This window comes from Pteropus vampyrus, unplaced genomic scaffold (genome assembly GCF_000151845.1).
Source record: "Pteropus vampyrus isolate Shadow unplaced genomic scaffold, Pvam_2.0 Scaffold50, whole genome shotgun sequence".
In the NCBI taxonomy this organism is placed as follows: Eukaryota; Metazoa; Chordata; class Mammalia; order Chiroptera; family Pteropodidae; genus Pteropus; species Pteropus vampyrus.
Window position 1 is genome coordinate 7,752,270 of NW_011888831.1, and position 22,703 is coordinate 7,774,972.

The 22,703-nt window shown below is 47.2% G+C and overlaps 1 protein-coding gene across 1 annotated transcript in view; it reads right to left on the bottom strand.

Annotated features, from left to right (window-relative positions):
- KSR1 (kinase suppressor of ras 1) overlaps positions 1-22,703 on the bottom strand; it is a 148,495-nt gene that overhangs the window by 60,715 nt on the left and 65,077 nt on the right. Inside the window, exon 2 of the mRNA XM_023530375.1 lies at positions 3,589-3,729. Within this exon, the coding sequence (XP_023386143.1) occupies positions 3,589-3,729 (141 nt within the window). The remainder of the gene's footprint in view (positions 1-3,588; positions 3,730-22,703) is intronic.

A 22,703-nucleotide genomic window follows, 5' to 3' on the forward strand; every position in this document is an offset into this window, starting at 1 on the left:
CCTATACTGGCCTTTCTTGTAGTACATTAAAAGCCAGGTCTTGGAGTAACCTGTGTCACCACCCACTCACGACCAAACCCGTGACAGTCACCATGTCATGAGGAGACTTGTCCTTCCTTCCTCTCAAACAAGTAATTGTCAGATCAGGACCAATACTCGATGCGGGTTTTGTGGCAAACAACCCAGAGAAGGTAGGTCTTTGTCTCAGAGAGCTTGTATTCCAATGGGAGAGTAGGCAGACCATATACAACAAATAAGTTAGACAACTCCAGAAAGTGGTCAGTGTCATTGAGAAAATCAGCCAAAGTGCACTGGTAGAGACTGGAGGGTGGGAGTCAGCTGTAGATCAGAGGAGGTAACAATGGCCCTGACACTAGAATGATGTCCAGCCTAGGGAGAGAAAAGAACAAGTGCAAAAGTCAGACCAGAGAAAGCAAAGGGGAGGGTCAGCTAGATGAGACAGAGAAAGGCAGGCAGAGGCCAAAGAGTGTGAAGCATCTGGTGTTTATTTGGAAAGAAATAAGAAGCACTGGAAAATGGCATAATCCAATTTATGTTTCTTACTGGCTGCTGTGTAGAAAATAGAATGAAGTGGGTAAATGATAAAGTAGGGAGACAGTTAAGGGGCTGTTGCAGGAGCTTAGGCAAAGAGGATGGTGGCCTGGGCCATAGTGTCGGTGGTAGGGACACAGAGAAGTAGACAGGTCTGCAGCATGTCTTGGGGCAGAGCCCACAGGTCTCACTAAGGAACTGCACATGTGAGTAAGGGCAAGGGAGGAATCAGGGAGGCCTCTTAGATTTGAGCAAGTGGGTAGATAATGCTACCATTTTCTGAGATGGGAAGATAAAATGCGAAGAAAACATGCCTATATGTATGGAAGGGGAAGAACAAGAGCTCTGTTAGTTTCAGAGCTGCCTCATGATCTGCAAGTCACTGGAGAGGTCACTGGGCAGCTGGAGGCGTTCCTGTTGTCTCACCCCGACCCCTCCCCATCCCCAGAGATCTCTGCCCCAGCCTTCCACATCACGTGGCACCCTGGCTTCCAAACCACATCTGACTTTTAGGCTCTCCTGACTGCCTGACTCCTGCATACAAATGAGCCTGTCTCTCAGTTACCACCCAGCTCTGACCTATCACTCATGACATGGTTGTTCAAACATCACCTGACTCAGTATCTGCTATGCCTCTGGGCCTGGCTGAGAGACTGCCCTCCCTGCTGCCACCAAAGGGCTCTCCAGGAGCCAAACAACCCCTGTGGCTGGGGTCCATGGTACCTGGTTCTTGTCTTAAAGACAGACAAGGGGAAAGCTGGGTCCCCTACACATTTTGGATCTCTGGAGATCCAAGGGAAATCCCTCAAGTTGCTAAGCCATCTGCCAAAGAGGCCTTAAGCGCAATAAAGGAAGTTAGAAGGTATAGTCTGGAATCCAGCAGGACTGTGTCTGAACCTCGAGCCCTCCCGTTACTAGCTCTGGGACTCTCATAGAGGGTGGCCTCTTGAACCCAGCAGTCCTCATCTGTCAAGGAGGGATGATGTTGATGAGATGCTAGGCAAGTCACTGATCTTGTAGGGCTCTGGTGTCCTCAACTGTCACCTCCACATGAGTGTTTGGAAACTGCTTTTGATTTCTGAGATCTTAGGGAGGGGAGGGGTAAATGCTGAGGCTGGGCTAGGGGATGGAGGGACCATTCAATGCTTCATAGTCTCCAAGTCCATCATTTTAAATCTGTCATCATAGATTAAACATTACATGTTGGGATCTCCCTCCTGTACAGCAGAAAACTGTTTTGGTGGGGTGGTGGGAGATGGATAGAGAGCTATTACACATATTATGTGCATGTGTCCACGTGACTTAATGCTCAAGGAACCACCATCCCACAAAGCAGTTTCCCTGAACCTTCACATTGGCCAACTCCTTTCTGCCAGCTTCTTAAAGGCTGGCGTATGTCACAAATATGAGGGCCACTGGGGCCAAGGCCAGGAGCATGTAAGGTGCTGAGAGCTCCTCTGCGGTTCCCCTGGCTTACCCCACCTCCTCTCATCCCCTTCCCCCATGATGGGAACCTTTCATGTTCATGTCACCTCCTGTTCAGGAATCTCTCCTAGGGAAAATTCCTAAATATATAAATAGCTTTATAAATAATATTGACAACCATGTTATACATAATAGCTAACAACTAGAATTAACCTCTGCCTGGTAAACTACATCACATATACTCAAATATTATGCAGCCACTTTAAAAAAAAAGGTTTACTAAGTGTGAAAATATGGGGGAAAATATGCTGGTTATCATGTCAAATGATAAGAACAAAATATAAAATTGTGTATTCAGGATGATTTAAACCAGCGTTGCCCAACAGAAATATAATTCAAGCCGCAGACTTATATTTTGATTTTTGGGTAGCTGCATTTTAAAAAGTAAATATATATAAAACTAATTTTAATAAGTTTTTAGCTTAATATATCCAAAATAGTATCATCTCAACATAATCTAAAGTTATTAATATTTTGCTTTTTTCTGTGCTAAGTCTTCAGAATTCAGCACATCTTTGAATTTATATCTTTGAAATTACAGTACATCCCAGTGTGGCCTAGATCATTTCACGATAATAACAGTCACATTGGCTAGTAACTACCTTACTAGATTGCACATTAAAATTTTTTAAACACTTAAGTATTAGGGAAATAAAAGACTAAAAATAAATAAATAAATAACAAAATCTTAATGATCACAGACTTTCCTTGAGTGGTGAGAATATGAATGTGATTTTTCCATCCTCTTTCTGCTTTCCAAAGTGTCTATATATAATGAATTCATATTACTTTAAAACAATAGCAACAGTCAATCTTTTTAATTTTAGAATAGAAGTAAGAGATTTAAAAGATCTGACTGGGTGAACTGTTCCTGTCAAGGATTGATTGATTTATGCCCCATGAGAGCCATCCTGTACCTCTGACACCTGGCATAAGGTACGCTTGCTCTCCGTGCATACTGTTTCATTGCTTCGGTAGTGAGGTGGGAGGGTGGGTAGTTTGGATGGGAAGAGGGAACAAAGGAGGAAAAATAATATACTATAGCAGTTACAAGAGAAAACTTAACTCAAGACTCTTGTTTCAAAATCTCAAAGCTATCACTTACTAGCTGTATGATTATAAACAAGTTATTTAACCATTCTGTGCTTTAATTTCTTCAAGTATAGAATGGCAAGAAGGGTTTTGTGAGAATTAAGTGAGATTATCTATATAAAGTGTTTCGTGAGAATTAAGTGAGATTATCTATATAAAGTGTTTTAATAGTGTCTGTCATGCTGCCAATGTTTTCAGAAATGTGGCTGCTGTCCTTATGGTAAACCAATGAACGACCGGTGCAGTAAAGCAAAGGCACCCAGGACACACGCCAGAGCCACATTTACCCTGTGTTCCTCTTGCTGCTGCTGTCCCCTCCAACATCCCCTCTTCCTGAGAGTAGAGAGCATCGCCCCTCAGTCGTAGCCACAGTAGAGCCGTCCTTGGGTTTGCGAGTGGTCCCTTTGCTTGACCACTGCATACCGCAGCCCCTGACCCATGTCCCCATGGCCCGTATACCTGCACCACCTCCGGCCTCACGTTGAAGGTGTACAGCCAGTCACTGAAACGAGGGTAGCTGTTGAGCTCTGAGGTCCTCTCACCAGGAGCCACGCTCAGCTTGCACTGCCGCTGTTTGCAAATGTACCGGACCAGCTTCGCCTGTGGGGAGTCCAAGAAAGAAAAGGCTGATTCGTTAGGGGCACATGCATGTGGCTGCCCTGAGCACACTACAGGAGAGCTCTGGCAAACAGGGGCAATGTGAGGAGGACAGGAGCCTGTTGGATTCTCCTTTGCTACCATTCCAATAGCACTGAAGCAGGAAAGTGAGGAGGGAGGAGAGGAAGAGGGTATGGGAGAGCCAGTAGGAAACCTGGAGAACCACCTATAACCCCCAACCCCACCCAAGGCTGCTGACACTGCCTCACCCTTGGGACCATGATCCTCAGAGAGTAATGGGCAAGACTGGTCAGAACAGAGAACAGGGTTAAAACATAAGAAGGACTTCCTGCCTGAGTAGGGGGAGAAGGAATGGGGGAGGTTAGGATGCAGGGGGTGGTTAGTAATGAAAAGCCTTCTACTTAGGATGTTTCCAGCATAGAATTAGATTGCCTGGGTTGGGATCCAGGGGCTCCCTAGCCCTGTGACCTCGGACAAGTTACTTAACACTCTAACCCCAGTAAAGCTTCTGTTCCCTCCTCCACGAAATGGGTAGACCCTCCCTCTCAGGGAGGTTGAGAAGAAATGAAGCACTCAGTGCATGCCCGGCCCACACGTGTTGACCATGCCTGTCAGGCTGTGGCATTATTGGCAAGGGTCCTTGACTCTGGTCTGACCATAGGCTTTTAGGACTCACACCATGAAATGGATGCAAATTTCAGATATGTGAGTCTGTACATTTTTCAGAGGAAAGACTGTCCACAGCTTTCAAAAGACTAAAACTACAAATGAAATAAGATTAAATAAGGTCAGCCTCATGTTCTCTGACAAACACTAGTCTCTGACTGGGTGGCCCGTATTCTATTGAGGAATGCAGAGGGGGGCACAGCCTGAGGCTGATTAAAAAGAAGAAGGAATAGACTTGAACAGATGGAAATGAGTCCACAAGCTGAGGAAGACCAGAGTCCTAGCTCAGCTGAGATCAAGTGACCCAGGAATTCAGTGAGAGCTGCTGAGATGGTCTCTAGACTAGTGGCCTCACTGGTGACTTTCAAGTTTCCCCAGAGGGCAAGCACCACCTTCAAAATCTTGCCCTTAGAGCTACTTCCCAGTCCTACTGCCCCCAAGGCTTTTGTTGTTGTTAACACATTCCTTTGTCTTTCATCAGTAAATATCTCAGTATATTTCTCTAAAGCGTAAGGACTCTTTCTGTTAGCACAGTCACAATATTAAAAAATAATTAACACTAATAATTTAAAATTTCGAATATCTAGGAAGGCTCCCAAATAGGAGCTCTTGACCATTTTTGGACCCTGGACCCTTTGGCAGTCTGGGGAGGTCCAACTCTTTCTAAGAATAATGCTTTTAAGTACAAAAACAAAACATTTAGGATTGTAAAGGAAATCAATTATATGTAAATATGTTTACCAAAATATTACTTAAAATTGTGATAGGGTACTAAAAGCTTCTTTATTAAAGCAGTAAATAACATCTAGCTGTGGGTCTCATAGCTGTCATAACTTTGAAGGTGTGACAAATGTAAAACACTTTTTCAGACAGCTCCACAATTGTAACATGATATGAAAACAGCTGTGATTTTCACTTGTGACCTAGACACACATATTTGCTAAGATGACTGTGCTTTGTTGCCTATATCCAAATCGAATAACATACTAAATTTCAGTTAAGGTTAATGATAATAAAGATACCAATTTTTCCCTGCAAATGCATGGACCCCCAGAATTCTCTCCACAGACCCCAGGTAAAGAATCCTTTTGGCTAGAGGGATGTCAGGCAGGAAATGAGACCCGCAATGACAACAAAACCATTGCTTCTATGTCAGCCTTTCTGAAATCTCTCCCAGAAACTTGTTTGGTCCCAGGCTCACAATCTGCTAGACGCAGGGGCACTGGTCCACTCATGTAGCCTGGAGCGCTGTTAAATCTTGCTATCTTCACAGGGCTCAGTGGCAAGTGAGGACAATTGTTAGAGAGTGAACACTGAGTGAGAACAAAAATAATTCCACACAATTGTACAGTTCCAACATTTAGCAAAACCTAGACAGAGGCAAACCTATAGCATTCCTGCACTATATGCCCCTCAGGTACCCAAAGCAGACATTACTAATTGAACATTTCTCTGCTGAGGCTTTACAGCTCTGAGCAGATGCTAATGGAATACTCTGCGGAGGCAGGCAACTCCAAGTCACCACATGAGAAGTATATTTGCTGTCCTATTATGGAACCTAAGTTTCTGGGGACATTTTTAGAGCATGAAACTCACAGATGTAAAGACATGAGTGCCTCTTTTATCCTAAAGGGCTAAGTGGAGGCACTCACATCCCTCATCCAGGCTCTCCCCATTCTGGTCCATCCCTCCCCGTGTGACCGGAGGCCAATTTCAAAATCAAGGCCCCAACCTTTCCTTCCAGGCTCATCTACTCTCCTCCTTGCCCTCCATGTACACACTCACCTAGGAGCTATTCCTCAAATATGTCCTGTACTTTCCTACCCGCTGCGCCTCTGCTTAAACTGTCTGTTCTGGCCAGAAGTCCCTCCCTCCTCCAACCACAATGTCCTTGGCCTGGGCAAGACTTCCCAGGCCTGATTAGAGTTTCCTGTCTCCCCTTCCAATTGTTCTGTCTGCATCTTGGTGGCAGCCCCTATCACAGCAGCCCTCATAGTTAAGCTTCTGACAGGGTCTCCACCAACAGATGTGAGCTCCCAGGGCAGCAGACATAGAACAGGTTTCGGAGGTCAACAGAATCTGGGTTCAAATCTAGGTTCTGCCATTTACCAGTTGTGTGACCTCGGGGAAGTCTGTTAATTTTTCTGAGTCTTGGTTTCCTCACCCGTACAACAGGAATGATAATATCTGGCTCATGGTCTATTGGGAGGATTGAGCCACAGTGTGGAAATTCATACTAGGTTAGTCCCCCTACTATTACATATCAGGGCAGGGACTGTGTCTACCTCATTCGTGGCTGTACTCACACGTCTATTACTGCACAAGGCACATAACATGTGCTCAAAAATTCTGAGGAAGGAAGGAAGCAAGGAAAACTCATAGGCCTTATTCCCCATGTTAAAACATTTCTCACTGCCAGTTTTTACCTTCATTCTAAACTGCTCTCAAATTACAGCTTCAAAGAGCTGACCAAAGACAGGGGGGATCAATCAAATAACTGTGCCAAGTCAAAATCATTCTTTTCCACATTAACCGAAGAGGTCAGGCTGCCGGCACACACAGCAGCAGCAGTGAAGGCTGTCTGTCACTGGCATGAGAGTTTCCAGGGCCAAATTCTGGGGGCCGATTAATAAGACATCCATTCTGCAGAAGACTTAGGTCATCACAGGTTGACATCAAGGTCAGCCAGTCTGGCCTCAGCAATAAGCCAGGGTTTGGGGCTTACTCTAGCCTTTTTCAGCCTCCAGGCTCTCTGCCTTCTGCCAGGAAAGTTCTTACCAGTGATGCTTCGATGCTTCAGTCTCCAGAGTTCAGCTTAGATCTCCATTTCTCTAAGCCTTTCTCCAAGCCTTTCAGCCCCTGCCCTCTCCCCCATCAGATCACACATCATGGTTCTAATATATTACTTGTCTACTTCTTTCTTTAGACTGTAAACTCCATGAAGCCAAGTGTCTGGTCTGTGTTCTCGGTCACCACTAGGTCCCCAGGAACCAGCATAGCGCCTGGTACATGGTTTGCTATTATAAAACTTTCGTTGGATAAACTAATGAACACGCATTTTGTAGCCCTGACAGGCACATATGTTTACCAAAATGACAATGGAAAACAAATGCCAATTGAGCAAGTGATGACTCAGGAGCCTGAGAGTCTCAAAAACCTGGGCAAGTTCCCCAGAAGAGGAGTAAGCAGTTTCTTTTGTTTAAAGGTGGCTAAAGATCCCTGCTAGACAGCTCAAAGCAGGCCCGCGGGTAGGACTGTACTGAACTTGAAACGATTCCTCCCTAGACGTAGTTAACAACCCATACGCCTGGCTGGCAGTGCACTGAGACCCATTTGCCAGCAGGTCTGGTGTCCTGGCAGCTGCTTCTTTCAGAGCTCATAAAGAAGAAATGACACCTGCAGATTTAGGTTCTGCTAAATGAGCAAAGCTTTTCTCATTCACAAAGGATGAAGGCACCTAGTGTGCAGCAGCTCATATCCGAGCCATATACGGCTGTTCTCACTTTTTGGAAAGTTGGTCACAGTCACACAAGCACCCAGGGGCTACTTTCCCAGAGAAACCGCAGTGGGGCCTGCCAACCCAGCCTCAGGGGCCTGCAAGGGGACCTTTCATGGGTAGCATCATTTTCTCTTAACCACAAAACCACAATATATAAATTTTCCGGAATAGAAAAGCACCTGGGGTTTCAGCAAAGGAACCAGCAGCAAGAGGGAGTCATTAGCACTCTGGCCATCGGGGAGGACCAAGGGCTGGAACTAAAGTCTCACCCCCGCCACCCAATATTCTTTTGCTTCATTAGCGTGTGACCCACCCCTCTCCTTACACTCACCCTGATTTACAGAAAGAGCAGAAGAGCATCAAGTCAGCCCACAAGCAGTTGGTGGGTACAAGTGCTCACCAAGTGTCCTAGAGTGAAAGGTCTAGGCTCTGGTCCCAGCTCTGACATTTAGATCAAGGACCTTGGGGAAATTCCCCTTAGCTCAGCTTCAATCTTACCACCTATAAAAATGGTATCATTTTATGAAAGTTGGGGCCAAAGTAACTAATAAAAATGCCTGGAACAAGAAAAAAAACACACACAGGTCCTACTGTGTTACTGTTATTTACTCTAACCACATCCAAGAGGAAGCGTAGCTCTGCAAGGAAGAATTGATGCTAGAGGCAGAGGGACCCGGTCTCAAAGCCCCTCACCGTCACTCTCCCCCAGCAGGTGAACACAGATTTAACCTCGGCCTCAGTTTTCCCACCTGTAAATTGGGGTTGATGTGCTTCAAAGGGCTATTGTGGAGATTTACATGAGAAAATATGGATGTAAGATGTTCACGTGCTCAGTGGTAGCCGCGGTTGGTGACACCTTCACCCAGCTAAGTCTTCAGGTTCTCCTATAACCTTCCTGGGCAGTAGGGAGGATGTGGGTGGGATCGGGCCCATTTCAGAGATGGGGCTAAAGAAGACCTCGAAAGCTGATGTTAGCCTTTAGGACAATGCCGGTGGAACTTACAGATTAGGTACATGTAAAGACATGAGGACCAAGGCCCGGCTCACTGGTTGACTCCAGGGAATCTGAGTCCTCCCTCTCCTCAAAGTGCTCACACCTCCACCATCGGCAGTGGAGGCTGTGGCTGGAGGGGAGCTGCATCGACTCCAGGAAGGCCACTCACCCAGAGAAGCACCTGCACCCCTAATCTGGCATCCTGATCAGTCTCAAATGTAATCTGCCACTTCTAGCTGCTCCAGCATGAGTCCAACAGAGGCCTCCCAAATGGAGGCTGCCATGAGCATCACTTTCATGGAGGCGAGGCCTGTCAGACATCCCTGAAGTGCAGTCACCTGTTAAAGCAGTGGTCTCCAACCTTTTCGGCACCAGGGGCCGGTGCTCCTATGAGAATCTAAGGCCTGATGATCTGAGGTGGAGCTGAGGTGGTGATGCTAGCGCTGGGGAGCAGCTGTAAATACAGATGAAGCTTTGCTCGCTCACCTGCTGCTCACCTCTTGCTGTGCAGCCCAGTTCCTAAGAGGCCATGGACTGCTACCGGTCCGTGGCCTGGGGGTTGGGGACCCCTGTGTTAGAGCTCCCAAAGTATATGCCACTGAAAGAGAGAAACTTCTGCAGGAAAAGGAAGCAGCTCCCCAAACCACAAGGGATGCAGAAACACAAAAGGCCTTATGTATCTGCTCGGCTCAAAGCTGCCAAGTCCAGGGGCCGCAGCTTCTCCCGGGGAAGGCTCTTTCCTTGCCATTCTTCTTTTATGTTGGGCCTAAACCCACCTCCCTGTAGCTGGCACCTGCAGATCCCAGGTTCACCCTTTAGAGCACATCGTGGTTGTCAAAGGTGACCCACAGGCCAGGCTGATCTGGGACATGGGGCCCCTCTGCAGCCACAGAACTGATGTCCCTTGGAGGCCGCCACAGAGGGCTGGAGTGGTAGTTGCCCTGCCCCCAAAAGAGAGAGGGCAATGCCAGCTGAAGTGGTCATCCTAACAGAAACCTCTTGCAGGTTTCCCAGAGTGGTTGGCTGGGGGCCAGCCATTGTGCTGGACTAGCCAGGAGGTACAGTGGTAATAACCAGGAAAACATTCCACCTGATGCATGGGGGTGTCCACGCCTGTTTACTATCAGCACCTGTTCTGACTGGTCGGGGACCATGCCTACTATTAGTTAATTTTTCCATCACCCCTAGCGGGAAACACAGGCTTGGCAGCCGGGCAGATCTAAGTTGCATTCCTGGTGCTATCACTTACCAGCTGTGTGGCAGTGACCAGTTTATCTTAGTTTCCCTATCTGCAAAGTGGAGAAAATAGTATCTGCTCCATAGCTGAAAAATTCACTGCAGGATTCGTGTATGCGAAGTGCTTTGTCCAATGTCCAGAATACGTGAAGCGCTCACTAAATAGGATGCTGCTCAGTCCAAAAGCATGGCCTTGATGAGGAGTGTAAAGACTTTCAGTTGGTGCCATTTGAATTACATCTTACCCAGACTTCTGCACCTTTGCAGAAAACATGTCTTTCCAGACAACTGATTACAAAGTCAACTCCACTCTAAAACTGCAGTACCTGGGATATGGAGGTCCCTTCTGTGGTGACCCCCAAATCCATGATCTGGGCATGATCCAGAAGTGGCCAGATGTCTAAAGGTTTGTCACCCTAACTCTGACTCAGACCCTGGCTGCTGCAGGACCCTGAGCAGACTGTTACTCTTCCCAGAATCCCAAGTCTTTATGTCGCTAGCAGGACATGTGGTTCAGTATGGGGACAGATGTGACATATATTGAAATATAGATGGACAAATGAACTCCAGGCACAGGCAGAGGTGGACACAAGATTCCCATGTATTGCAGTAGGCTTTCTCGATTATGGAAATCATGTCAATACCCAATGATCAACCCTAGTAGTAACAATGGTTTCTTCTATTTATAGAACACCTTATCACTCTCTCTCCCTGGATTCTCAATAAAAACCCCAGGAGGTAGGAATTGCAGTAGATCTCTCACAGCATAAGAATGATATCCCAACTTTCGCACAACCCGAAAACTGGCAACATCCCTGAGCGTATCATTCTTCCCACAAAACAGTTACGTACAACGGAAAAAACATCACAGATCCTTCTAGACTCTTGATGGGAAGTACTGTGCACTCAACATCAACATCAAACACAGAGCTATGTTGAGACGTGGGTGCTGGGCAGCCTGCTTGGCCCACTCACTAAGGGACGGCTACTTATCCTGCAAAAAGTCATGTGCAATTCTGAGTCCAGACTCAGCACAATGACAAGTATGGCTCATTACTTAGGCCACTCACAAAGAGGCAAACCACGTGTGCTACAGCCATTAGATTTACAGGCGTATTTTATTCTTCCCATTTTACAAATGAGGAAACTGGGGCACCAAGAGCTTTGTAAGTTTCTCAAATCATAAAGGGACTCAGGCCTCAACCCAATGCTCTGTTTCTTTGTACCACACCATCTCCCGAAATGACTCCTGCTATCCATCCCTTAGCTCCTCTAAGCTGTCTGGACCAGCACAAACATGATTACAGTGGGCAGAACCCACCTCTCTTATGGCCCGAAGCCCAAAATCTAGCAATGACCAGCCTGTGCCAGGCAGTGAATTCTCTGAATAAAAGCTGCAGACTGAATCCACACTCTCCAAATGCGTCTGGTCACACAATGGGTTACTACATCTGATACTGATTTGCAATAACCTACCATCTGAGCTACACCCAATCCCAGGCTCCTAACCAGCTATGAATTCATTAAAACTAGCCACCATCCTGCCTAGTACTTAGGGCTGCTCCTTTCAAGGAGATCCCAGCATGCTTACAGAATGAGGTAAGGCACCTGGATGGCCACTCCACACTTCCATCCCCTGCCCGTCAACTTAGTCTCTCAGCCAGCAGGTGCAATTTTTGGACCAGCCTCCTCCAGATCACCAACACCTATGGGACTTCTTCCCAGGTGGGCAGCACTGAACTTAAGAGGATGTCCACAGCAGTGCCAGCTCCCTGTCTACCCTATCCCAAACTTTAGGAAGCCACCAAAGCTCTTGCAACTCAATCCAGCCTTCCCTTGATGGTCCTTGAAGCTGACGCTCCTTCCCCAGCACTGTTGGTTCTGCCCAGGGCTTGTCCCCTTACTTCTTCCACCTTTCTCCCTAAAGCTGGAGTATGCTTCCGGAAACTTCCTGTCAGCCCAGGCAGCTAAGCAGTCTGGTCTGGCTGTCATGGCCAATGTATTGCAAAATGATTTCTGAGAATGTAAGGAGGCTTCTGGAGGTCGTGACACAGCTGGCAGCTCCACACATAGGCACGAAGCAAGCCCAGCCCTCGGCTCCTAACACTGCCGAGCCCCGAGGAGCTCTCGAATGTACCAGTGGGACTGCCGCTGGAAGGAAAGGGGCAGAGTGAGCGAGGGCACCAGGGAGAGTGAGGTGAGGAGAAAGTGATCTCGATCCCCAAGCCAGGCATTTCGCAACCAATCATCCTTTGCCCGTCTGTCTCTGTCCCGCGCCCATGCTCTGCCGGGGAAGCTGCCAGACGTGTGCATTTGTGCAGAGACAATCTCCCCACCAAGCCTCCCACTAGCAGCCCTGCCCTGACGTCAAACTCGGAGTCGGGAAACTTCAAACACAAACAAACAAGTCTGCCCCAGACCACAAGTGGAGCCGTGCCCAAGGAGGCTGGGGTGAGAGGGCCGCAGCTGGGAACTCAGGCTTCCCGCCCTCCCCTGGCTCCATGGGGGCTGCGGACTCCAGGCCTGACGACAGGCTGCAGATGGGAGGTTCACACCCAAATAGAGACCAAACGGGATCAGTCTTTGTCCTGGCTGATAGGTGTGAGTGCCCACCAGGACCCTGCCCAGAAGCACTACTGAGTTAGTAAACTTCCTCTGTATGATTAGCACCCTCCTTAGATACCATCACCCATTCTAATTGTTCTGGTACCAAGCATGAGCAGGCAGGGCAAGGAGAGACTGACATAGCTTAGAAGCATGTACGAAGCTTCTTGAGAGCTTGAGCTGGGCCATGGTGGACAGCCAAGGACCCAAGTTTTCTCAGCATCTCAGGCTCCACTGAGGTTGTGACACTCAACAGGAAAGGTGTTCAAGAAGAAGGCATTTTCCTAACTGAAATATCCTCAGATGGCTTCCACTTGAGAATTATGGTTGGTTGAGCTGGTTCTTCAGAAAGCCATCTTAACTTTAAAAAGTTGGAGAATGAACTGTCTCGGGGCTGCCTCATTTCAATACTATAAGCCGATACCCACATATGTTTTTTGGAACCAGAAGTCCTTGAGGGTTGTGGGGATTAACTGGACTAAGCCACAAGAAAGCAAGTCACCAACCTCATCCCCTAACTGCCCTGGGCCTGAAGTGATTGCACAGGGAAAGGAAAGAGAACCTCTATCCATCATTCATTCACTCAACAAGCGGTCAGTAAACTTCTTCCCGATGCCAGGCACTGAGAGGCACTGCAGCATAGGCACAAGCAACCTGGTGCATAAGCTAGAGGAACTCACACAAGTAGGGGTGACAGACGTGTTCAAAGATGACCTGACCAGAGGGCTGTGGGAGGCAAAGAAGGAGAGCAGGTATGCCCGCCCCAAAGCATCCCTGACTGCCCCAATGCTCAGTGTTCCTGCCCCCAAATCAAATCCTTAATTGACATAGCCTTTATCCCTGTTCAAACACTCTACATGCCTGTCTGAAGTTCATCAGACCTATGCAGCATAGCTTAGCCCTCAATCCCTCAGTTATAAGAGGGAATCTCAGAGGATTCCTGATACTGCACACCAGAAGGAACCTGGGTGTGAATTACCAAGCAGAGACCTAGAAAAACAGGCAGAGGCTGCATCCAATGGCAAAAGTGGATTCCTGCCAATAGGCCCACCCCCTTATCTATCTTTAAGACCTGGTACCTGGAAGCCACTAGGAGGGAAGCATGAGGGAAGGTGAAGTGCTTCATCTGAAAGCATCTGCTGTAAGTAGGAGATTGTGCCATATGCTGGGGAGATGGAAGGCCTTCCTTTCCAGCAACATGACTGTTTGCCTGGAAACTCAGGCCATCACAGAAAAGGGTAAAGGACCATGCAGGGGCAGGAGGCAAGGGGGAAGGGACAAGTGAGCACCTTGGATAGCAGGAGCCAACTAATATGATGGTGAACTCCCCTGGAATGAGGGGTACTGCATTAGGCACTCTCATCTATCTGATATCCATTCCGGACCATTTCCTTGCTCACAGACTGATTTGATTTGGAGCAGCACTGTACCCAGTGATGAATGGGTCTGAGTCAGTGGTTCTCAACCCTGACTTCATATCCGCATTATTGACCTGGGATGGGGTCCCAGCATGGCTACCGTGATGCTCCAGTCCCTACTTCCAGCGTCCCTTGGAGCTAGCTATGTGACACTTCTGGTCAATTACATATGAGGACATGTCCGCTGAAACTGCTGGGAAAGTGTTTCCTTTGCTCACAAGTGGGACAGTCTCTGGGGTGCCCGTTACCCACGATCCCCCTTCCTGCTCTGAAGATTAGAATTGTCAAGAGTTGTCCAGAAAACCAGAGATGCCAGCACTGTTCCGCTGTTGAACCAACACATAAGCCACATAACTCCAAATGTCTTGCTGTCGGAGAAACATAATGGCTACATTGCTGAAGTCACGTTTTCTGTTACTTGCAATAGAAAGTATTTCTGCTAATATTTATTAAGCACACAATATTTCAAATCTCCTCTCAAACCTTCTAAGGCTAATATTTCCAAGGCTAAGGCTTCCTGTTGGCCTCCAGAAAACCCACAAAAGGAAAAAGATTCTTCTTGGGACTGCATGCTGTCCAAAACATTCTTCCAAAAGTCCTTCCAAATTTCAAAAAACAGCTACTTTTTTTTATGAAGTCCAATTTTTCAATGTTTTTCTTTTTTGGTTTAGGCTCTTTATTTCCTATCTAAGAAATCTTTGCCAAGCCCACATTCACAAAGATGTTCTCCTATGTTCTAGAAGTTTTATAGTTTTATCTTTTTTATGTATGTCTGTGATCCACTATGAAGTAAGTTTTATCTTCCAGGACTGTTTTTTTTACCACAACTGTATAATATTTTAGTTTTTAAATTGGATATTCCCATGTGCCAGGCACTGTGCTATGCATTTCACGTGTATTGTCTCATCTAATACCCACATTAATTCTCTGATAGGTACTATTATTAACTTCATTTTACAAATGAGGGAACTGAGGCTTAGAGAGTTACATATACTTGAAAAAGGAACCTAATGTACTCAAAGCCACATGTAATACCTTATAGATCTTTCATGTCTATTACACAAGACCTGAAGCACAACTGGATATTGAACCTGACTGGGGAGGTAGAGAGAAGTGGAATTCTTGTTCCAACAACCTGCCTGATGTAGTTGATACTAAGTGCTTGGGAATACAACCCCTAGCTGCACCCCTGCTCATAGGAAGACACAAGATGACCCGATTTCTAGGAGTGCACACAGCGAGGGTGGGGTGAAGCAAGATGTGCAGCATCTTGCATCTGTAGAGAAAGAGAATGGGTAGAAAAGCCCCTGTTCTTGGTGGTGGGTAGTGAGAGCTGTTCTGTCCCATTTGAAAATCACAGGATTACTTGAGGCTATGATACGAGTGTAGGCCACCGCAGTAGACTGAAGATGGCCACCCAAAATTTCACACTTCTTCAATCTAAGGTCTATTTCTTCTCCCTTTGAATGTGGGTTGGTTGGTGTCTGCTCTGACCAACAGGACAGCAGAAGATTCTTCTGGAACCCTGATTACTCTGATGGAAAGACCACGTAGAGAGGCCCTGAGCCTCCAAGGAGAAGGAGAGCATGCCAGCTGAGGCCAGCTGTCTCCAGCAAAGTGTCAGACATGTGAGTAGGGACTCTTTGGGCCTTCCAGACCAGGATAGCTGATGCCACGTGGAGCGTGACACCTCAGTGCCTCCATAGAGGTTTGTGTATTTGCTGTGGGATTCCAAGGGGACTAGGTCTTACTGTGGAGTGCGGTGGCTGAGCCCTAGGAAGACAACAAGAGGAGGTAACCCCTAAAATGAGTTCAACAGGTTGGGGTGAGGCATGGGGTGTGGCACACAGACAAAGGGTAGGGAGCAGGGAGGTCACTCCAGGTCAAGGGCACAGCATGAGCAAAGCCCAGAGCCACAAAGGAACCTTTTTTTTAAAGGATATAGCAAGTAGCTGGAGACTAGAGGGGATGCAGAAGGTCAGGAGAGCAGTCGGCTGGGGGCAGGGCCAGCTCATGCAGGTCCTTAAAGGTTCTGGGAGGCCAAACCAAGGCATCTGCACTCAATCTTGCAGGAGTGGGGAGGGAAGCAAAGGAAGAAACATGATCAGATTTGCATTTTTGAATGATCATCATTCTGGAAACCATGTGGAGGACAGATTGAAGTGGGTGTGGAGAAACCAGAGACAGGAAAATCAATTAAGAAGCCACCACAAAGCAGCAAATGATGAGAACAAAAGGTAACTTACTTAGTGGCAGTGTGGGTGGAAAGGAAGGAACAGATTCTAGAGATGTTTTATTAGCATATTCACTATAAAGACAAGACTTCTCTGCTTGCTTGTCCAGGGAATTTCTGGCATACCAGCACCCTGGAATGCAGGAAGCTAAAGAGCTGAGTTTCTTCAGCAAATGAGCCAACAAGGCAGAGACTGTTTGTCTGATTTACTAGACCTGGATGCTTCATGGGGGAAGGAGGTCTGCTATCTTTCAGAAGCTCTCTTGGCTTAAGGTCCAGCTTGGCAAAGGCACCTCAGCCCACAGGCAGCTAGCTTCCAGCCCAGGTGCCTCCCCACTCTTGAGCTCCACCCCTCCTTTCCCCTCACAGGCAGAAGGGAACCCCGCACTTGCCAAGAGCAAAAGCCACTGCTCCAACAGTTCCATCTCCAATTCTTCCCGGCAGCCCCCAGAGGTGGGTCAGACAGACAAGCTGGAGAGACGCAGCATTGCCAGAGTGGCCAGACCCAAGAGAAGCCTTCTCCAGCCAGCATGGGGCTGCTGAATCTGTCTAGTCCTCTTCAACCCATACGGGCAGGAAACGCACTACCCCATAAAGGAAAGTGGGCTCAGGGGTGTGTGTGTGTGTGTGTGTGTGTGTGTGTCAGAGAGACACACATGGACAGAGAGCACACTTTCTCTAGCTTAAGAAAGATCATGGGAATAAGAGTCAGAAAGAACCAAGTTCAAATCTCACTTTCACCTCTTACCAGCTAAGGGATAATTGACAGAATTTACTTCCTGTTTTAAATGAGGGGGTAAAGATCAGCCTCAAAAAATCATCGAGAACCCTGAACAATATAATACATGTCCAGCAGCTGGCGTGCTGGGTACCCAGCCAATATTTGCAGCCATCTCCCTACTCTGTGGCCTTAATCGTGGCCTTAATTTGACAGCTGACAGGGAGACCTCAAAAGGCAAGTGTCCTAATGCAGCTGTCGATTATTGACACGTCTGCAGACTCCTCATGGAACAAGAACAAACAGCTCTGAGTATGAGCTATTCTCCTCCTTATCCACCCTCTGGATTGGACGGCACGATTTTTAAGTTACTAGATTAAAACCCTGCATTCCTAAAATACTGAGTCCCACTGGGGTCACTCCCAGCTGGGGACCCCTCAGATATCTCTTAGGGAAGAGAGCCTCAGGGGGCAGCTTGACAAAGCCATGCACGCCTCTTTACCTAAGGGATGTGTGAAGGCCATTCAATTACACGTGACCTTCTTCATTACAAATCGTCAAAGCTCTCTTTTTAAGGGACCATTTTATCTGGGCAGGGGAAGGTAAGGAGAGATGGGGTTTAGGAATGGAACTGTAGTGGGGCTAAGGAGATGTCAGCTCCGGAGGGGAGGAGAGCGGGAGCACCATCTCTAAATGCAAAGGCCAAAAGACTACGGAATTTCTCCCCCTACCCCAGGCACCTCAGTTTACACAGCTGTATTGGGCTCACATCACCAAAACTATCATGAAAAGTGAGAGAAGGCTTGGCTATCACCAAAGCTATCGTTATGGAGGGTAAGAAAGGGCTCAGATAACAGAATGTCACCACTGAGCTATTCCAGGAATGCCAGCCAGAAGCCCTACGGAGAGGGATGGTCAGGTGCTCAGGCCTAGAGTCCAACAGACCTGGGTCCGAATCCCAGCTCTATTGTTGTCCAGTTGCCTTAACTTGGGTTAGTTAATCTTTATATGCCTCAATTTCCTTGTCTGTAAAATGGGAGGCTAGTACAACCTTCCTGAGAGGGAGATGTATTAGCTACCAGATTGTCAACACTCATCATCAGCCATCTTTATCATGAAAATTCCAGTATCTTGTTACCTTTGAAAGCAGTTAAATTCTGACTTATTTGTTGCTTTAAGATTCTTAAACATGTTCCTAATGAGTCCATTTACATGGCACATCCCAAGCTACTCTCATGTGTTCTTTGAAAAGAGGCAAATGTAGATGAGGCCAGGCAAGGCAAGGCGAGAGCACACTCACGTCAGAGGACGGCCTTCTGAACTCTTGTTTTATTCCTGAGAGGTCAAGAGGAGGTCAACACACAAGCCAGACTGTGCATCAGGAACCCCTGCCAGCAGACTGAGCAGAAGAGCAAGGCAAACAAGACAGCTATTAAGATGCATGCAACCTGAGGAAGCAAGTGGAAGAGAGCCTGGGAGGGACAGGCTCCAGGCCTGGCACACAGGCTGTAACAGGAGCTGTTCTCTGGGGCAGGAGTGACTCAGCTCAAAGACACACACACACAAACGCGCGCGCGCGCAAAAATGCTCACACACACCTGCCACTCTGAATAAGTTCTGGCTGAACAGAGAGGGGCTCCATTTCAAAATAAACAAAGCAGGTGGGCTGCCTACCTCCCAAGAAATCAACTAACCACAACTTACTGGAGAAATCAGATAACAGCTAACATTGACAAGGCATTTATTCATTATGTGTCAGGCACTGCTTTGAGTGATTTATATATATTGAGTCACTTAATCCTCATAACAATCTGTGAGAGAGGCCCTAACACCTAACATTATTCCCATTTTACAGAGGGATAAACTGAAAACAAGGAGCAGGCCCAAGTCACACAGCTAGTTAGTGGCTGGATGAGGTTCAACTGCCGAGTCCACACTCCAACCATAGGCTATACTACCTCCTTCACTGACTGATGTTTGGAACACTCATTGTGAGCCAGGGCAACGCTGGGCATCTTGGTATGAGGATCCTCATTTATAAAGGAGGGGCCAGAGGCTCAGGGGGGCAACCCAAGGTCACCAGGCTGGGTCATGCCAGAGCCAACTTCAACCTAGGAAGGCCCGACACCCCATGCTGCCCCTCCCAACACGAGGCACTGGGCTTGACCTTATAGTAGGCCACCACACTTCAAACTCACCACTCATGCAAAGACCTTTCCCAGTGTGCACATGGATACATCGCCAACACACAGAGCACAAACCCAGGCGAGGCTCTGTCACCTGCCAGAAGGCCTGGGCGACAAGCGGAACCTCAGAGAGGATTCACCAGCCTCAGCCTCCTTCCTCAGCATACAGTCTTCTCCTCCCTAGGAGCCTGGCAGCCACATCCTACTCCTTCCTACTCGTCTGCAAAAAGGACCAGAGCAAGAGAACCTACTGCTGGTTCCCCGATCACATGAGCTCTGAGTACTTAGCCTTCTGATGTAACAGCTGCAAGTAGAGATACACATAGGCTCTTGCATGAGACCCAGTTTCACTCACACAAAGACCTCAGGGCAAGCGGTGCACTCTGAGGGCCGGGGCGCACTGTGGCCCACGGAGCACAGGTGCCGGCAGCCCACACCCCTGCTCTGCTGTGCAGGACAGCACACGTCTCACATTCCCAGGAAGGCTGGTTCTCCCATGGCGCATTGTTCCCAGGTGACCCAGATACTCTAACTCAGCCTCCAGGAGAAGAGCTCACCTGTGCAGAGAAAAATCCCGGCAAACCCTACAGAGCTGGCTCTCCGGCCGCCAGTCTTTGCTGTCAGCCCCGATGAGGGCCATGCCAACCAAAAGTGGCTACTGGAAGGATTGAACCCTCCTTGAGGCATCTGAAATACCTTTAAATCACAAAATTCTAGAATCTTCTGAAAAGGGCCTTCAAGGTCATTGCACTTTACTGACAAGGAATCTAAGGCCCAGGGTGGGGCAGTGCCTTAGTCGAAGTCATAAAGTCAGACGGCAGCATCAGGACAGACCCCGGTCTCCTGGCTCCTGTCTAGTGCCCTTCCCCATGTGCTGGATGGCAGAAGGCCTGGGTTCAACCTGCTGCGTGAGCAAGAAGCTCATCTGGGTCTCCGGTTCCTTATTTTTATTTAGCAAATCAGGGACTATTTAAAGAAGTTTATAAATGTTACCTCATTCATCGAGGAGGTAGGTGTTATTATTATCCCCACGTGGGGATGAAAGTAAGACAGATAAAGTAACTGTCAGGGGCAGGATGTGAACTCAGGCAGTGTTGCTCCACAGTCTAAGCTCTGGACCGTTGGGCCATGTTGACTTCGTAACTGCAGTCCCTCGGCGGGGAGAGCTGGCTTTAGGAACTCAACGGCATGCCCTGGGCAGCTCTTTAGAGGCGTGGGCCTAAGGACAACTCCAGGACTCCTCCCATGCCAGCAGCCCCTATCAGACATGCCCAGGGAATGATGAGAGCAGATCGGCCATATGGGATCCAAGTCTGGGACCAGCCAGAAAATGGACCCAGGTGTTTGTTCACTATAAGCTCCTACGGGAGGAGGGTGTGACCAGAGCTTACTGCTGAAGAAAGCAGCTTTGCCACGTACAAGTTCTGTGGCAAAGGCTTAGCGTCCCTTACCCTGAACCCGCTGCAACGCTGGGTGTAAGAGGAGAGGAAGGGCCATGTAGCGCCAAGGCCCCGACAGCCAGGGGGCATGATAATGCACTCTTGTGTGGCCTCCTCGAGGCTCAAGCACTTGAGTTTTCTTTCTGAAAAAGGAAGCCATTGCTCAACATGTTGCTACACACGGATACTGAGAAACACAAACCAAGAGGCTAGTGGGGAACCAGCCCCAAAGGCTGGAGAATGAGGGAGAGGAGCTGGTATGGGTCGGTCAGCCTCGCAGCACAGCTAAAGAATTGACAAGGCAACACTGCACGATCTAGTCCATCCCCGTCCATAGGAGTGACACAGTGGAAACAATCCAAAGACCTAACAACAAAATCAGGGCTGACTAGGTTATGGTAAAACCACGTAAAATATTATAAAACCATTGAACGAGTGTTATTCTATTGAGTGACAAAGGCAGGACAAAAGAAGCGCATGCTACACTACATAGTAAAAAACTTAAAACATTTTTACCTAGAAAATGCAACTAAAAGAAAACATAGCCGAAACGTCAACCATGGTGAGCTAGTTGAATATGACTAGGAAGCCTATAGGTGATCCCTGTCTTCCTTCTATGTTTCAAATGTTCCATAATTACCACATATTGATTTTATAAGATGATTCGGAATAATAATACATTTTAAATTGTTAAAATGGGAAAGTGGAGGGTGGCAGTTAATCTCTTCCAGCAAAGGGAGAAAAGTCTGGGTAGGTAGCCAACGTCAATGTCCTATTTGAAACAAAGACATGTTCAGGGCTGCCATGCCCGGCCTTCGTGCCATGCTGGGCATGGCAGCCTTCCCACGAAGGCCGGGCATGGCTGGTTACTCTACCTGTCCTGCTTGATCTTCGATGGAGCAAAACCTCCCTGATTCAGAAGGGAAAGAGGAAGAAAGAAAGAAAACAATTTGATAAGATGACATTAGATTCATTTTTAATTTTTAAGAACTGTGCATATATCGTGCATCCATCTAAGAATGTCGGTACCTGCTCGTTACCCAGCACTGTGCCAGGCCCTACAGTAATATAGAAATGAGTAAGGAGCATTTCCTATCCTAAAGACAAGATTCGAGGAGAGGCCAAAGATACTGAGTTATAATGCAAAGGGGTATTTGACAAGTTATTTTAAGACTATAAGCAGCTGTAAGAATTTGGAGGTAAAAATAAAAATACTTCCACCTTCAGAGAAACAACAGGTTGCAAAGAAAGGATCATGGCAAGGTGGGCTTTGAATTGGGTCTTGAAAAACAAGTGGGAGTCCATAAAAAGTGGGAGTCCATAAAAGGGTCAGGAAAATAGGCCAAAAAAATATACACCTCTATCTCAAAGGAAAGTTACAGATGTGAACAATTGTAACAAACCTCTCCATCTTAATAATGAACAAGGAAATGCAAAATGAAAACAAACGAGGTTTTGGTAATGTTGGTAGAGCCCATTCCTCGTGTGGGCTATGCTGGGAGCACTGGGAGGTACGGACTTCCTTGAGGGCAGTTGAGAAATAAGACATTGCAGCAGCATATTTACAAAGCGGTGCACCTTTGAGCCAGTGATTTCACATCTAGGAATTTATCTTTAAAGAAACAATTAAGTGTGAGCATAAGATTATTCATGGAAGTGTAACTTAAAACAGCCAACTACGGGGGGCAGTAGGTAACTAAATTCTGGAGTGTTTATATAGCAGAAGTCTATGCAGCTAATAAAAAGAAAACATTTTCAAGGAATATTTAATGACATGAGCAATGGCCATGATGTTACAGCAAGTTAACAATTAAAGATAAGAAAACCACATTTACAGTATAATTGCAACGTATCCTTTTTTATTTTAAAGCATTAGGTTTTTTTTTTCAGCTTTACTGAGGTCAGTTTATACTTTATAGCAAAATAAATACATCAAAATTTAAAAACCAGAAATATAAGATCT